Source organism: Pygocentrus nattereri, chromosome 8, assembly GCF_015220715.1.
Source record: "Pygocentrus nattereri isolate fPygNat1 chromosome 8, fPygNat1.pri, whole genome shotgun sequence".
Classification (NCBI taxonomy): Eukaryota; Metazoa; Chordata; class Actinopteri; order Characiformes; family Serrasalmidae; genus Pygocentrus; species Pygocentrus nattereri.
This window is the reverse complement of record NC_051218.1, coordinates 11,364,610-11,382,858: the sequence shown is the minus strand read 5'-3', so window position 1 is coordinate 11,382,858 and position 18,249 is coordinate 11,364,610. Positions and strand designations below refer to the sequence as shown.

General features: G+C 39.1%; 2 protein-coding genes across 2 annotated transcripts in view; both read right to left on the bottom strand.

Annotated features, from left to right (window-relative positions):
- map1ab (microtubule-associated protein 1Ab) overlaps positions 1 to 9,330 on the bottom strand; it is a 51,757-nt gene extending 42,427 nt beyond the window's left edge. Inside the window, exons 1-2 of the mRNA XM_017690227.2 lie at positions 9,117 to 9,330; positions 657 to 758 (exon numbers count right to left, since the gene is read on the bottom strand). Coding sequence (XP_017545716.2) covers positions 657 to 758; positions 9,117 to 9,306 — 292 coding nt within the window. The 5' untranslated portion in view covers positions 9,307 to 9,330. The remainder of the gene's footprint in view (positions 1 to 656; positions 759 to 9,116) is intronic.
- A 7,279-nt stretch (positions 9,331 to 16,609) lies between these two features.
- cart2 (cocaine- and amphetamine-regulated transcript 2) lies at positions 16,610 to 17,994 on the bottom strand. The gene is made up of 3 exons (XM_017689648.2): positions 17,737 to 17,994; positions 17,399 to 17,482; positions 16,610 to 16,953 (listed from the first exon to the last, which is right to left on the bottom strand). Exons 1-3 carry the CDS (start codon positions 17,893 to 17,895, stop codon positions 16,846 to 16,848), a joined length of 351 nt encoding a protein of 116 aa, XP_017545137.1. The 5' UTR covers positions 17,896 to 17,994; the 3' UTR covers positions 16,610 to 16,845.
- Positions 17,995 to 18,249: the final 255 nt, after the last annotated feature.

Below are 18,249 nucleotides of genomic sequence, written 5' to 3'. Positions count from 1 at the left end.
ATCTATAGTTTCCTCATGTTACACTGCATACAGTATGCGTGTGCTGCATTGATTCATGCCTTGGGATTACACATGACCTTGGAGATGTGATATCAGTGACTGAATCCTTAAAGGAGAACCCCAGTATTTTTAACCTAGTCTCTAGCTGCAGCATCTGCAACATACAGTCAATTAGCACAAATATAATAAAATATTAATAAAAGAACTAAATAGGCTAACAAAAAACAATTATAATAGAAGCAAATGGACAGTTAAATTCAGCACCTGTCTTCCCCATTTGCTTCTACATATGTTTTAAGTCAATGTTTTTTTCTGTGCTTTTCTATGTCTCTACTAATCAACAGTAACATACAGATATGCTAAATATGGTATTCCATGTGTTTCTCATATTTGGAGCTTGGTGGTGCCATGAACATGCTGTTTGATTTAAATTGCAGGTTATAATACAGTAAATAACAAGCAACATAGCAAGTTATATAGTTATGTATGTTTACAGGGTTTATTGTTTCACCAAATGACCAAGTTAGAAATGATGATTGTTGTCTTGAAAAAGAGGGAAAAGACTTTCACCACAACCTTACATAACTACTTTATTTTTTGCTAACAAGTCCTGGTTGAGTCATCAGGTTTGTCCAGTCATTAGACCTATCACTGACCTCTGATCTCTGCAGAGAAGTGGGCAGAGTGCCTAGTAATGAAGAGCTGCAGTTGCCGGGCCAGATCACACGCTGTGAGGCTGATGTCCCAGGAGCGGATCCCTGCACACACACAAAAACAAGGTGTTTTACTGCACACATTCTGCGGAATACTGAAATGTACTATTTTTCACAGGGCTGTGCAATATATTGTTTCTTAATCAGTATCACAGTGATATTGCAGAGGGCTACAATATTAAACTGAGCCCTTCAGGCTTTTTTTACTGTGCACAGACCAGATCTTGGGGATGGGTTGTCTATGGTCTATGATAATGAGGTCTATAATCCAGCAAACATAAATCATTTTGGTCAGAATAATACAGGCCAAAATAACCATATTACATTTTAGAGGCTCCCTCACAGAAAGTTATTACAAGAATTGGTTACAAATTCGCAACTTGATGCATGAAGTGTTATTTTGCAATAGTTTTGAGATGAGAGATGAGCTTTTGGCCTAAAACAGAAAATCCATTCACACATGTGTGTGTGTGTGTGTGTGTATGTAAAATGTAAAATGGACCAAAATGACTTTGTGTTTGTGAATGTTTGACTCACGTTAAAAATAAGGTAGGTTTTTTCCTTCTGCTGTAATGTTAGCATTTTGGAGCTTCGAGTTTTCATTCCAACAACTGTGATATATGTATAAATATAACTGGATTATCCAGATATGCTTAAGTAATTTAGCAATTAAGCAAAAAAATACCTTTTAATACATTAAAAGGCATATCACAAGAGCAATACTCTATGCAGCAAAATGACAGCAATATATTTTCACCATACTGTGCAGCCATTGCTTCATAGTGCTTTTTTCTTTCTTTCTGTGATTACTGATATGTCTATAACATTTGTAACATTATGTGAGAGATTCACTCCAATTAAAAGTCAAAGGAAACATGTGAAGCAACATTCAGTCGATTGTGCCAATCTGGAGATCACATTTGCAGAAAGCCACAATGAACTAGTGTGTGCTTTCACAGCTGCTACAACTTCTGTGGGACTTTTTTCTTCTGTGTTCAATGAATATTCATGGAATCTCATTTAATGTTACATAACAGTGTCCAAAAGCGCAGACGGCTCATGCAATTGCTCTGTGGCAAACTCGCTGAACACAGCACTTAAAGGATTAGGGGATGAAATCAAATCCTCAAGCCTCTTGCCTTCTTTTCCTCATTATTTCTGTCTTTTCTCGCCACTGTACTTCCGAACGATTAAAATGCTTTTTTTTCCTCCGATGAAGGCCGAAGTTCAAATCTTACACTCTGTACACTCTGCAGTCTTTGGGCTCTGAAATGCTGTGTCACTGAGCTGCTGTATAAAAGAGAGAACTCCCCTCCACCATCACCACTATCACCACCTCAGAAATACAAAAGCTCCAGTCCCCTTGTCTTCTCAAAGATTTTTGACCCCAGTCCAAACAAACACCCAGCTGAGACTTCTGGAGAATATCGATTCACTTTCATGTGTTAATTGCTCTGGCAAAATCAATAAAGGCCAAGCAAAAGCGTCCTTAGGTCATTTCTGGAAGGCCAAGAAGAGATTTTGTCATTCAGTGAAAGTAAAAGAAGTATTCAGACACTTTTGCATTTGTTATTTTATACACTTGCAATGCATATACACTCTACATCTGTACATACACTCTCTTACACAAAGTTCATAATGTCTTCTGACTTTGTACTTAGAGACACAAACAAAAAACCTATGTATACACAGGCATAAACTAAGCTAGGTTTAAAAACAAAATTGATAAAGAAAAAAGTTCTGTAGTAAAATATATAAATTTTAAAAAGTAAATCAGCTTTACATATAAAAATGTTCTCGTGTAAATTGCACCTGGCATCATTATAAAAGATGCTGCCATTGGTTGGGAAAGTTTCACCCAACATGTTGCAGTAATGGTGAAGATAAAGGAGCTTCCTAAATTCCCCAAGGACAACATTATTAAACAACCCTCAAATGGAAAAAGCTATAGCAAAGATCCTAAACATCCCTGTCAGTACAGCTGGCTTGATAATCTGCGGTTAGAACAAAAGCTGGAACAACAGTTATGCACGGAACAATAAGTAATGAACTGCACTGTAATCATATCAATTCCTACACCCAACGCAAATCGCCTACGCTAAAAAGGAAGCACAGAGATGCACATTGAAAATCTACACCCGAGCATTTTAACAAATCAGGACTCTTTTGTGACTATGCTCTAGTCAGACCAAACAATAATAGATCTCTTAGGCACTAATTTAGCTTATCATGTTTGTAGTAAAAAGGATGGGCTGCGTGATCCCAAGAACACCCACAGTAAAAAATAAAAGTGATATGAGGCTCATTTCTGCAAACAGTACCAGAGCAGCACTACATGTCATCAAAGGGTATATGAATGGAGTCATTTACCAGAACAAGATTACTAAAGAGGGTGAGGGTGCTCGCATGACCTAGACAATCTTCTGATTTGTATCTAGCTGAGGATTTATGGAGGGTTTTAAAATGTCATACAGATGGACCCATATAACCTTGGGGGACTGAAGACAGAATAGGTTCTCTAAGCACTAAGTGCTAAAACCAGCTTTGTTTATGCTTATGAATATATTTTTTATATATTTATAGGTATAAAGTCAAAATACATGATCTTTGTAAACTTGAAGTGGATATACACACTGGATGTATATTAATAAACATTAAAAAAAGCCTGAATGCTTGTTTTTCCCACACAGTAGCTACTTATAAACACACAAGGGCTGAGCTGAGCAGAGTGCCTTGGCTACATTGTCTTATTGGCATTGCAAGTGAACCGCCGATGATGAGAATAGCGAGCTGACAATTTATTTATTTATTTATTTGTCTCTCTAAATAAGGCCTAAAGTTCCGTGTTTATTCAGTCTCAGATCAGCGGCTGTAGCTGCTGAGAGTAGCCAAGCAAGCGGATCACTTCTGTGACCCTGTCCATAGCAGTCTTCCACACCAGCGCTTCGCTTTCAAACAGCCTTTGCATTTTCTGTTCCGTGGCAGGTTGAAATCAATCTATGATCTGATGTCCTAGACCAGGGGTGTCCAATCTTATCCACAAAAGGCCGGTATAGCTGCAGGTTTTCACTCCAAACAAGCTGGAGCTCACCTGTTTCTGGTTAAATCAGTTGGTTTTAGTCTTCAAACTGTTCATCAGGTGACCTCCTGCTTTGTTGGAGTGAAAACCTACAACCACACCAGCCCTCTGTGGATAAGATTGGACACCCCTGTCCTAGACACAAATTAAAGTGGCATTGCTGTCTACAGTTAGTATTTAGGCTATTTGATATGCTATACAGTATTCCATAGCTCGTGTATCCTTCAGCATCTTCAGTTTGACACAATTCATGATTTTACATCATTTCGTTGTTTTTATTCATCACTCACACAGTACCCAGTATACATTTTACATATATACCATACAAACACTAAGAATACCAGTCTGACTGATCTATAGGCTAATAAATACAACCAAGCTAGCATTAGTCTAACCCTTACCTCGATAGTTCATTTTGTCATTATTCAGCACAAAATGGACATCAATGACAAGTTTTGGACTTGTCCGTTAGAGAAAAGGCACCAAAGTGAGGTAAAATATCTACATAGCCAGGCAGCTACCTTGCTAAGCTCTTAGCTTAGCAAGGTAGCTCTTAGCCTGCGTCCCTCCTCATGTGATGTCATTTCTGTTTGAGTAATCAATTCTCTTTATTGTAATAATGATCTGAAGAGAGTTTCCACAGTTACACAGTTGAAATTAAATACTTGGCTTCCTAAGAGTAACATAAGTGTCACGCTTGGCTCCTCCCACTCCCCCATGTTTTTTGTTTACCTTTTGACAACATTCCACATGGTTTGTTTTGGTTCAGTCCTGCCCCCTTGTTTTCTTGACTCCACCCCTGATTTGTTTCACCTGTTTCTCACCTGTCCCTTGTCATCCATGTGATTATTTAAGCCCTGTGTTTGCCCCTAGTTGTCGCTGGTCTTTGTTTGATGTTTGATCGTGCTGATTGTTTTGCTTGTTCTGCTTGTTCTGTTCTAAGTGTTTTGTTAAGTATTTGGATTTCTGTGTTCTTTGTCATGTCTGTCCCTCCTGCTCTTCATATTGGCTACATGTCATGACAACGACCCTGGATTTGCCCTCAATAAAAGTCGCTTATCTCAGCGTATGCGTCTGCCTCCTCACTACATTACAGTAAGCTATTTTTGAACAATATTAATATCCCCTTCGCCCGAAGACTGCTGGGATAGGCTCCAGCATCCCCCCGCGACCCTGACGGAGAAGCGGCTTAGAAAATGGATGGATGGATGGATGGATTAATATCCCCATAAATCACCCCCCCACACCCCATGAAGTTGTGGTTCCTCCCACCTTCAATTTACATTTCCTGGCATTTAAACTAGAAGATGTCATTTTAGAGGCTATTGCAGCACCACTGTAGGATGTGACCATGCTGACAACAGATGCAGTTAATGTTTACATTTATCATGAGCCAAGGGTCTGCGATGGACTGGCGACCTGTCCAGGGTGTATCCTGCCTTCCGCCCGAAGACTGCTGGGATAGGCTCCAGCATCCCCCCGCGACCCTGACGGAGAAGCGGCTTAGAAAATGGATGGATGGATGGATGGATGAGCCAAGGGTCACGGCCGGAGTGATGCTTTAAGCTGTGACAAACACTTGCCTTATTTATTTTTTAGAATCCACTTTGAAGACTAAATTAAGACTGTATGATAACCTTATTTAACATTTTTAAAACATTAGAAATGTAATAGCTTTTAGTTTTTTTTCCACACCATTTAAAAACTACTGAGCCACTAAAGTGCCGTTGCAGTGACGTTGCAATAGTTTTGCATTCCCTCACAAAATTTTTGCGCTCCCTTGTAATAGTTTTGCGTTCCTTTGCAAATGCAATGGATTATGCCAGGTGACACAATTATTGCAAGAGAATACAACACATACAACACAAGATTATTGCAAGGAAATGCAAAACTATTTTGAGGGAATGCAATGTGATTACACCTTATATATTTTTTCAGTCCATGGTGCCTGAGAAAACTACAAAAACTGTTGCTTCCATTGTGTGAACATTAATAACTAAAGGATAAACAGAAAATTTGGAAAGCAAATATTAATAAAGTTTCTGTTGATTCTCTTATGACAGAAACAAAATGCTTAAATTGCCAAAGCTCTCTGACAATATTTGTCCTGCATGAGAAGCCAGCTAAGAACATGAGCTGGGCTAGCCATACATTAATATTATCTTACTATTAAGTTCTTTATGTGATAAAGTGTCCTATTCACTTTCTGGTCATAGGCTTTATAAATGCTAACAAAAATGTATGTTTAACAAGCATTCAGTAGTGGCTCCTTCCCATCTGCACTAACATGATTCTGGTGAAGAAAATCTTGCCCAACAGATTTTCTTGAGCTGTAAAGTTCACGTGTTCCATGAAGAAGGAATTATTATTCTAAACACAGACTCATCAAATCAGACCAAGTGTCTGACAATGTGATCTTATGAGCCTGATATCTGGAGCTTACATTATCCAATAACTCAATCATCCACTCCACAGGACTGGATAAATGAATCATTCTCTTCGTCTAAAGACGCAGTTAAGCTGTCACTTAGCTAAAGTACTTCGGCAGTGCAGATATTAGCTCTGCAGATATTAGAAACCAACTGTAGAGTAAAGCCTCTGCAGCTATATTCTTTATCTCACACAGAAGTTAGAACACGTGTCACTGGGGCAAAGTTCTCTAAGGTAGAGCCATCATACCCTCAGGCATTTTCAGCACAAGTAGGCCTTTACATTTGTGCCTTGGGGACAGACGATGAACCCTCAGGAGTCCGTTTATGTTCACTGGGCCTTGGGGACCAAAATAGACCCTTAATATATCTCCCTGTCAGACAGAGTAAACAGATGACAAACAGATGACAAACAGAAGACACCAACAGTATGTTTGTAGGACAAGACGCCAAGTGAATGTCCATGATGGGATTCGAATAGGATAATCAAGCTTAATAAGAACTTTGGGCTACTCTCATAGACTAAACTGTAATTTTAAGGCTCCACACTGAGAACAGTAATTCACTGAAATTGCTTCTCATTTCCACATGAATAAAATATATTGCAAAAAACATAGTTATTGCCAAACGGAAACACAGCCCTGTGTTTTTGTAACATATTTTATTCATGTAGAAATAATGTGCACATTTGAACATTTTGAATAGTAAATTCAATGCATCATTTTTTTCAAGGGAGGATTGTTGTGCTACTGCAGTGAGCGTGGATGGGTTTTGCCTATATATATTTTGCTGCTGAGCCAGCTCAGTCCTCGGTGCCTACGTACAGGCAAGACATATTTCGCTGAAATAAGACATGTCAAATATGCAATGCATGAATAAACACATACCATCTTTCTTAAAGAGAAATTGCATTGCATAATTCAGGCACTGAGATAAAAAAAACTCAGTCAGAGTGAAGTAATTAATTGCAGAGAAACTTATCAACTTTGATTTTTGCAGGAACCAGAGGTCACAATGTCTGCGACACAAATATAGCCATTTTATTTACTATTCAAAACCACCAGTAAATCTACATGTCTTAATAGTTATGCACTAGTTTTATATATATATAAAACATAAAGCAATGATAGTAAAATAATATCTTAGACATCAGGCAGCGTATTCATAAACATTTGATATAATAGCTTTCTGTGCGGGAGCTTTTAGAGGCATTAATATTCTTCAGATGCCTGGTTCCCATTAACACCACTGTGAACAATTCTGACTCACTATGTGTCTCAGGAATGGAGCATTTCACATCAAATTACTCTGTTTTACTACTCTTTACTTTGTTTACATTATAGCTGCTTAATTATGGAGAAACTTTGGAAAATCACAACAAGAGCTATTTAAAGCCCTATCAACTGAAAATTCTGCTTTGAATTCACACAGTTCCAACACGTCAGGTGGTTGAACATGTCTAAAATAGAATAGAATAGAATAGAATAGAATAGAATAGAATAGAATAGAATAGAATACTTATAGGTTATAAGCATTCTTGGCAAGCAGTATACAAACATAAAATATCAATGCTTAAATGCTAAACATTAAGAGCAATTTAGGAGGCTCAATCTGGTGGGAATTAGGGCACTGATATGGGAATTGTGGGCCAACGCAACATCCAATATTTTTCATGTACATATCTGTCAATGTCTATACCAATGACAACACAAACATTTATAAAATGTAACTAAATATACCTGCATTAGCATTAAAAGAAACGCAATACATTTATCAGTAGAGGGTCACAAACACAGTAAAATGACTAGAATGCAGATATTTTAGCACAGTATCCAGTCATCACCTAAACATTCTGCTCTTCTAGAATACGTCACTAAATATTAGTCGGAAATATTAGTCTATATTTGTGGATGCTGAAATGATTCCTCTATTGTTGTGGAAAGGTTTCTTCATCCCGCTCGAACTCATTGTAAAGAGGATGGCTCGGGTCACACACTGTATCAAGAACCTCCATACATAGTGCAACTCTATCCAGCTGCTCCTGCTGCCTACCAATGAGTTTGTCAGCCATTCTAATGATCCTGGCAAGTTTGCCTTTATCTCTAATAGTCAGGTTCTCAATGTCCCAACACAAGTCTTGCCAAAGGAAGGAAACTAAAAGACTATGTGTGTAAATGTGCTCCCACTTGACATGTCTGAACAATGTCATTTTAAAGCAGTGTGGAGGAGACAGTGCTGTAATGCCCCCTTCACAGCGCAGTGTCCACTCAAAGCACAAACTGCAAACGTAGTTCTTTCTAGGGGAAGTAAAAGAGCTCATGCAGGCTACTTGCACTGCTGGACTGGACACTTATACTCTTATACAGCAATGTCCTTCTCTCTGCAGTTAAATTGGCGTGAACACCAGTACTGCCCCCCTCAGTCTAGGCATGCGCACAGCTTGGAGTAAGTGCTGCGTCAGCAAAGTCCAAACTGAAACATGCACCAATTTTCTGCATCATCTTTCTGCAAAGGGCAGAGCTTTGCTATTAACGTAGAGATGAAACCTTTTGACAGTTTGCAAACAAAAATCTAAGTTATACCAATGTAGTGAAATAAATAGAGCCAAGGACATAATACAGAATGTGTTTAATGCATATATTAAAACATAATAGAAAGTGTGAAATATATGCTACATGTAAAAAGTACTAAAACAGCCCTTCATTTAAAATGCCTAGGCCTACTCCATCCTCAGTGCCTACAGCGATGTTTGCAGGGTGAAACAGAAGCTCTAGACGATCGATACAAGCAGGTGAAGCAGACTGAAGCCCCTCAGCTCCAGGCCGCTGCGCCTGAGCTCTGCAGTCTGCTCTCCGGGCTGATGGCAGCGACGCCGCTGGCGTCAATCTCACTCACCGCGCTCGATGTGCTGTCTGGCGGCCTGCAGCTGCTGCTCTGTGCCGATCTCGCCGATCACGATCAGCATGTAGAAGTCCGCGCGCTTCTCTCCTCGCTGCTGCAGCCGCGCCGCGCGCTCCTCGCCGCGGGGCCCCGTCTCCATGGCAACGGCGCCCGCAGCCGACGCCGGGCCTGAATCCATCTCCATGACAACAGCGACTACTGCAGCTGCTGCTGCTGGCGAGAGAGACAGGAGCCAAGCTAATGTGGGAGGAGGGAGCCGCGCGTTGATTGGTGGAGAGAAGCGAGCTTCTGTGTGATGTCACACCTGACGATCAAAAAAAAGTTGACAGTAAAAAATTACAATATAAATAAAAAATAAAATGAGAATAAAGACATCCTCGATGTTATTATTATTAGTATGATTATTATTATTATCATTGTTGTTGTTGTTGTTGTTGTTGTCAGAAGTCGTTACATTCCTAAAGTCAACGTGCCGTTAAGAGTTCTTTATGCACTGCCATAGAAGAGCCACTTTTGTTTCCCTAAAGAACTTTTCAGTGGATGGTTCTTTGTAAATAAGATATGTGAATATGGAGAACCTTTTAAGATTTACAGAACCTCCCTAAAACGTAAACAGTTTAGGAAGAACTCTTAATCTGTTACCTTTACATTATGTGAAGTTTCTTTAAAACTTTATATTTTTCAAACATGGTTCTTTTGGGGACCAGGAGTGTTTCTTCTATGGCATCAGTAAAAGAACGTTTTGTGGCACCTTTATGTTTAAACGTGTAGGGAGTGAAGGCATAAAATCACTCCAGATGGTTATTCAAGGATTCTTTAATAAAGGACACGGCTCTATTTAGAACCATGAGTTCTTTAAAGAGCCGTGTACAAGACATTCTCTATCAATCTGAAGATCCATTTCACCATGCAAAGGACCATTTTAGCATTAAATGGATCTATAACTCATTAATAGGATCTATAAGTCTCTGAAAATAGCTATTCCCATTACTAAAGAACCTTTGAAGAACCATCTTTTGAAGTGTTTAATAGTAGCAGCAGAAGTAGCAATATTAACAACTATAACTAATATTAATAACAATAATTATATTTATCAAAAAGTACAAATCATTAAAAAAGAGAGACATGGTGTTTTGGACTGGATAGGCAAAGGAGCAAAAACGTTCTGTGCAAAAGTCTGAGACCACCCTTTATTTATTTAATTTCCAGTCAGAACACTCAAAAGCTATTTGTTTGTGTGTGTGTGTGTGTGTGTGTGTGTGTGTGTGTGTGTGTGTGTGTGTGTGTGTGTGTGTGTTAGGAGAAAAGCAGAAAACATTTAACAGAAAATTATACAGAAGCTTCAGGGACTAAATATAATATCTAATCTATCAGCATGTGGTGTGTCTACTCTTTATATTTATTACAGCTTCCATTCTTGCTTTCAGAAATTTAAAGAAATCTGCAGGATTTTCTTACATCTTCCAAGTTCAGTCTTAGAATTCTCTGCTTCTCATAATCCAAGCAATCAAAACCCCTTCAATGAGGCTGAGGTCTGGACTCTGGTGTGGTCAGTCCATTGTTCTGAGAACAAAAGCAGCTTCTTTGATTTGCAAATGTTCTCCTTTTTGTCTGTTGCCTTTTTTCAGTAAGAGCTTCTTGTCAACTACACATCCTTTCGGACTCAGTGTTGAGTCATCTTCTCACAGTGGAAGGTTGGACAAAAACACCTGTGGATTTTTTTAGATGTGAAGTCAGAGTGGAGCCTGATTTTCTTCTCTCTCTCAAAGATGAAAGCTTCAAGTGCTGTTTATCTGGGGACAGTTTTGGTGGTCTACCAGGCCACAGTTGTTAGGAGTCTCATTTTCTCTGTATCTTTTAATAATTTTTTGAACTGCAGTTATTTGAAATTCTGCTTTCACACATTTTCCTTTGGTTGTCTTATAACATCCTCCGAAATATCTTCCTGAAAAATCCAAAATATTACACTAAATGGCTTACCTGGAAATGAAGGGTGGTCTCTGACATTTGCACAGCACTGTCAGATCAGAGAAAGATAACAGTTCATTCATTTCTCTGTTATAAAAAGGTTCTATTAGTCTTAACCACTGATTGGTCTAAACTCCAGAATGTTCTTCAGCTTAAAGCACAAACCATACAGACATCCTGACAGGCAGACAATGAAGAGGAGAGAAAGACAGACAGAATGATCCGCTTGTGTCAGCGACTCGTGCTCGGATGGTGTAAGTTGAGATGGGATCTGGAGCTTCAGTGGGGATTGAAGTGCTGACCATCTGACTGGAAACAGCCCATCTGAGGTTTTTCCCTGTCTGAAGTTAGTAGTTAAAAGTGACTTTTCCACCCAATTTCAGATTAGTTATCGGCCAGGGATTTGAATGTGTGCAGACTGCAGAGTCTTTTTTCTCGCTGTATATGCAGCCCTTATCAAAGCAGCTTTGATCTGTTAGTTTAAGGGCAAGACTGCTGAGATGTGCCTTCCAGATGTTTACATAGCTAAATGATGGTATGGAGAAAAACATAATGTGGGGATTTTTTTATTTGAATGAATTTTAACATCAAAACACTACACAGTTCAGCACACCCTCATGTCCCTTTCATCCAGGAAGAACCAACTGATTCACAGCAGGAAAAGCCCTACAGTGATCTAGCAGAGAGAGAGAGAGAGAGAGAGAGAAATGGTGCAACCATATCTGCAGGAAAGAAAACCTTCTACAATATATGACCTGAGACCTTTCAGTTATTTTTAATACTCAAAAATGATCCAAATCAGTAAAATATGTAATTTTGCAAAATGTTAATATTAAGTGCAGCTGCATTTTACACTAACATGACACAACCTATATGTACTGACTCTGCTCTGTTTGACTAAATGGAAATCCATGGCATAGTTAATAACCATAACCATAACCCTACTCCTAACCATAACCATAATGTTGTTAGTAATCAAGTGAACATCACCAGAAGGTTTGTTAATGATTTAAGTATCTGTAGAGTGTCTATAGGGGACCATCCAAATAAAGTGTCACCATGACAATAGGGAAATGAAACTGCTGGTAGATCACCATCAAGTCCCCATCAGATAAACAGCACATAAGCTTTCATCTTTGAGGAGCTTCAAGACAGAGAAGCTTCAGATCTGAAAAATCCACAGGTGTTTCTGCCCATCTTTCTGTGTCTGAAAGGATGTGTAGGTGCCAAAAAGCCCTTATTGAGGAAAGAAAATAGACAAAAAGAAGAACATTTGCAAATCAATTTCTAAGACTGAACTTTGGAGATGTGGAAAAATATCCCTGCAGATTTCTTTGAAAAACAAAATAAAATGTTCAAAAAGAAAGCCGTGATGAAGGGAGCTAATGACCATTTTCAGTGGAAATCCAACACATGAAGGCTCAGAAGTCTTCTTCTCAGCCACATTTCATTTAGACACTAATATTTTGAGTGCTGCAGTTACAGATTTGAATAAAGGCCCTCTACCGGTAAGGTAATGCTTTTTATGGAAAAAGACAAACAAAGTGACAGGAAACAGAGCTATTTTGAAGTTGAATGGAAATGAGAGGGGAATGTATCCCTCCAGCTTTCAGTGCTAAATGCTGCAGTAACCTTGCTTCACTACAGTCAGACGTGGAGTGAGTCAGCAATCCAATCGCCTAGAAAAGGCCTGGGTTCCTACTGCCACCTGCTGGCCACAAGTAGGAAATACTTTTTCTTATTTACCCAAGATGTACACTATCTTTTTCATATTCCAATTCATTTAATGTTAAATTTGATTCATAGTGTTGTTGCAGAGTCTATGCAGGTGTTGAAGCTGGCAATATGGTAGAGATATCGAGCCTCAGGTGGTCCAGGTGGGCAGATGTTACAGCATTTCTATCTAACTCATTATTGATGATGGTATTTTTAGGTGAAGCGTGCTACACTTTATTGACCACCAGCCAGAGAGAGCAGCATCTGTCTGCTCTATTGTAAAGTCATCCAAAGGTTGTTTTCAAGGGTGATGATAGCTTTTGTGGAAGTAGTGTCTGGAATATTCTAGAGTTAGAGCAATGTGTAATGACTAACAGCCATTTTTAAAGCCTATTTCCATCTCCTCAATATGTATTACATCTTACGAGGCACCTTCCAAGCATTCAGTAGGTGTTAATGATAGAAAGCTAGCACATGTAGCACATGATTAAAGAGCTGATTTGTAAATAGACCATATAACTGCACTTCAGACTGATTATTTTGCTTCACACAATATTGGTAAAGTTATACAGTGATTTTTAAAGGGTCTGTATTATACAGTTTTCTGGTATTTTATTATGCTATAAACAATTATAATTCATTTTTATTCCTCCAGCTGTGACTATTTTCCAACCTTTCTTACAATTAAACACATTTTCTTTTATAACTGCACCTTTAGCTTCTTAAAATCCCAGGCTTATTCCACACTAAGACTTATTATTACAGACATTTTAATGCAAACTGGCTCAGCTATTCTCAGGTTATAGAAGTGTGCAATGAAGCTTCGATGAATGGTACATTTTCAAACTTAAATATATATCAAATGTGTAGTTATTTATTTCTTTACTAAAAGTGTGGAAAACTCCTTGATTTGGGCTCTTTAGAGCTCTTCTGGGCACATCAGACTTGCTCTAGATTCCAGGAGGCCTACAAGAAATGCACATTCATTATTGTGAGTCATCAGACAAGGGGCTATGATTGTATTATATATAAATTATAAAACAAATGAAGAAAATAGTGCTCCAAAACATTTTATCTACACCCATATGTAATGGGTTCTGTACATTTCTGTCTCTAATTGTTAACCCCATAAACGGCCGGGGCATACCAGCAGGCCCAAGGTTTTACTACACACTTCTACAACCTAAAAATAGCTCAGTTAGTTTTTATTAGAATCTGTGTAGTTACTGAATGATTCAATTCAATTCACGTTTATTTGTATAATGCTTTTTACAACAATGTTGTCACAAAGCAGCTTTACAGAAGTTTGAAAACACAAAGTTACAACATATATCCCCCAGTGAGCAAGCCAGAGGCAACTGTGGCAAGGAAAAGCTCCCTCAGTCTGGAGGAAGAAACCTTGGGAGGAACCAAGACTCACAAGGGGAGACCAATCCTCCTCTGGTCAAACAGTATCTATAATTTAATAAGCTAAATACCAAATAAAAGCTAAGAGCATCTCTGTTTGAAGAATGGATGGTAAAGCTTTAGAAACTGCATTGGTAGAGGCCGTTTCTGACTGAGTCTTTATGAAAAGTGGGAGTGAGCTGAAACGGTCCCATCCTATCTCAATGCTGGTACATTTGGATGGCACAGTGATGTAACTGAGGGTGTTGCAGCACAAATGAACAGGAGAGCAGGTTGGTGATGGTGAGAAAGAGGCCCTGATGGTCTTCGGCAGGATGGGAGGACAGTCATTATCTCAGGAAGAGTAAAGAGACAAAATTAATTCTGGTCAGGAATGATAAGTTTTGATATGTTGTAATCCTGTGATTTTAAAGGGTTCATGAATTTGTCGGGAGCAATATTATTGTCTAGCATCTACTTTAGCTCTGTATGACCTCAAAACCACAGAGTGTAAGTGACTTATCTTAATATAAACTCTCATCTTATATAAACTGATTACATAACCAAATATAGTCAACCAGTGAATGCAGACTGGTTTCTTTCACGTCATGAACATTTACTCACTCACTGGGATCACAGTGCAGTTAACTGTATTAGTGAGCAGTAGCTGGACCTGAAGCTTCTTATGACTCAACAGGCCAAACTCAATCAAAAGCACTTTGGAAGCAGCTTTGACATCAATACATTTTCAAAGTGAGAACTTTGGCCTTTGGATATCTCACAGCTTTTCCTTGCTTCCACAAGGCATCTCTAGGGGGCAACAGCACATCTCCCTTTTCACTTCATGTCAGACCATAAACATTTCAGTATTATGCATTTCTGAAAAATAACTCTGCAAAGGTTTTTTTGAGCAACATTCAAGTAGCATCAGAATAAACAATCCTCATGTCAGATCAGGCCAAGGGTCAGTTTCCGAACCAATTTATCTCACACATTGATGATCTTTGCTTACCACCACTGTAGGCATGAAGATGATGACCAAGAAGCATTTGAAAAACATCCCAATGACTCTCACGAGTGATTTGACAATGTTCTTTACACAGCAACGCTTTTGGAAAAGCTCAGCCATCATTATGTGATAGGCTGAAGGCCAACAACACTGAGAAATCATCAAGTCACTGGGGGGCAAAAGACCATGACGTAGCAAGGCTAAAAGAACAGACTTAAAAGCTCATCAACCCTAAATCTGGATTTATTGGTGTTGAAAGCTCTTACTCATCATGTTCACTACTTGAACGTTAGTGAAGACCATTAAATTGAACAAAACTGGTGAGAACTCTGCACTGAAACCTAATAGAACTGAAGCTGTTCTATGGTGTTTGAGTTTGAAGCCATTTTATTCTAAATATATGTTTGTTGAGAAGATTAAAAGGCTATCGGAACACAAAGCTTTAGCTCATAGCCGCAGGACAGCTTTTGTCTTGGCCTACATTATAGATTCCCTTTCATAGTTCTCATTGCAGCAGCCTGGCTCCATCTTTTCTGACCAAACAGACGTCATTCAACTGGATTCAACTTTAAAAGCTACACAGAGACAGCAATGAGCTGAAGACGTCATTCTATGCAGTAAATGCAATCAGTTTGTATGTTTTGATTTTATTCTGATTGGACAAATGAAAGCAATAGAATCTCTACAGCGTAAAAACCAACTGCAGTGAACTCCAGCATGACCAGCACTCACTTACGAACTAAAAGCATGATACATGATACCAAAATGACCTTCCAAATGGAATTCAGCAGGCAGATTGGATTGAGCCTGGCAACAAATGACACACTGAGAGGTTCCCAAGCGTAGCAGCATGATACAGTTTCTCTGTTTGTTGCTATTCACAGAGGTACAATCCATCAAGAGAATAAGCCTTGATAAAAGATATCGAGCAGTTCTTTTTTGTAACTCTGGGCAATCGATATGATCCAGCACATGTTTTTATATTACAAAAAAATCCAGCCTACCTATTTGGTAAGGATGAATGGGGCTGGCCAAACAATAGTTTCATGACTGCGCATACACAAACACACAACCTGCATCCCCTGGAAACAAGTGATTTTCACCAAAATGAGCAAATCTAGAGACTGGCTGGAAGAATTCTTCTTTCTAGTGAAAATTAATCTGCTTCTAATTGCCACAGTGTAATGTAATATATAATGTATAATGTAATTTAATATATATATATATATATATATATATATATATATATATATACACATTTTTGTGGACATTTGTAGAGACACATGAACTTAATTCTAGCTATATCTTAATATTTCTCAAAATATAAGATGTTGAGAGACAACTGGGCAATCATGACACTTCTGGTTCAACCATCACACTTCTTTGAAATAACTGATACACAGACTGGTTTACAAAAAGACATTATGGGTCACTTTAATTCACAAAACATTTATGTTACATTTTACTGACATTATTACAGGCGTGCAGCGCTTTAACACACAAACAGAACTTTACAGAAACGTTTCTTTAGTGAATTCTTGCACTTAAAAAAATATCTATACAAATGACTTTGATACTTTTGGACGGTGTGTGTGATCTCCCCCCACCCCACCCCCCAGACGACCCTGGAAATGGTTTGCCCCCTCACAAGCACTTGAGCAGGAAGAAGTTGCAGAAGGCTCCCCGAGGACAGTCACACATCTTCCCAATGCGCGAGCCTTTCCTCACCGCACACTGCTCTCCAACATCACACTGCAGAGAAGCAGACAGCATTTATTACAGACTGACATCCATCACATAAAGCATTCTCACATCAAATGGTGGGAAACCGCACCGCATCACGTGCATGTTAATGACCATTGGACTACAATGTCTACAGGAGAGAGAAAATGAATGGAACTTTGAATGGTTAATGCATTACTGTTGCTCCACAAATCATAACATATTGTACAGCAGTTGCCATTTTTATTTTCATTATGAAAACAAAAACAAAAAACCCAAAAAAGTGGAGGTGTAAGGTTTTGTTATAAAATTCAATAATTTTGGTAATTACTGAATTACTGATGCTGTTGTTTTTTTATAATATACAAATTAGTATAGTCAGTGTTACTGTCAGTGACTTGATACATGACTTAATATTATGATAATATCAGGTTTACTTAATGTTACATAATATATCCAATTAATGTCTATTTACCATGGGAACCTGTCCAAATTTCTTTTCCCAAGGTGGAATTCTCTTGGTCTGCAGCTTCTCAAGGACTTCATGAAGAGCTCCAAGCTGTTAAAACATAAAGGTTCAAAGTTTCAGTGGAAAAACAAACAAACAAACAAAAACACCAGCAAAAGTGCTGCAATTAGTGGTTAAAGGAAATAAAACCCCCACCACACCCAACTAACCATCAACTATTTGCTATATATATATAGCAAATACTATATATACACGTAAAGCTGTATGAACACTACTGTGAAAAGAGATGCAAAACGTTTTAATCACTTTAAACAGTGTCGCGCGCTAAGAGCGCAAGAACTCACCAGTTGTTTTTCGCTGGTCAGGTTGGGGTCTTTAGGGTAAAAGTCTCGGATGGCCCTGGTGTCCAGTTCCAGCTCGTTGTCCGTGGTGTCCGTTTCCTGCGCGCTCGCGCTGAGCAGAAGCAGCAGCAGTAGTGCGCCCCGCACGCTCGAGCTCTCCATGGTGCTGATCCGGGCAGCGCGCGCCGCTCTGCCTGTACTGGTCCAAGCTTTGGGCTGTAGAAACTCAAACTCCTCAGCTGTGTGTGCCCCCTCTTCTCTCCGTGCCCCCTTTTATGTGCCCCGCCGCGCGCGCGCTGCCCCGCCTCTGCTCGCGGAGCGCTGCGTAAGCGGAGCCTCGTTGCGCAAATGCGCAGAGAGTTGACATCAAACCGCATTGATCACAACCTTTAGACTGTTTTTTCCCCTTTTTTCCCACTTTTCTCAGGACGTGTGTGTCAGCGCGCCGAGGAGGAGAGAGGATTTGAGCATTTTCAGCAGCTCTGCATCCGCGCACCTTGGTGAAGCTTCTCAATT

Coding starts and splice junctions, on each gene's coding strand:
- cart2 (XM_017689648.2), bottom strand. CDS start 17,895: ATGGAGAGCTCGAGCGTGCGGGGCGCACTACTGCTGCTGCTTCTGCTC. Junction 17,483..17,736: donor TGACCAGCGAAAAACAACTG/GTGAGTTCTTGC, acceptor ATGTTTTAACAG/CTTGGAGCTCTTCATGAAGT. Junction 16,954..17,398: donor AATTTGGACAGGTTCCCATG/GTAAATAGACAT, acceptor GCTTCTCTGCAG/TGTGATGTTGGAGAGCAGTG.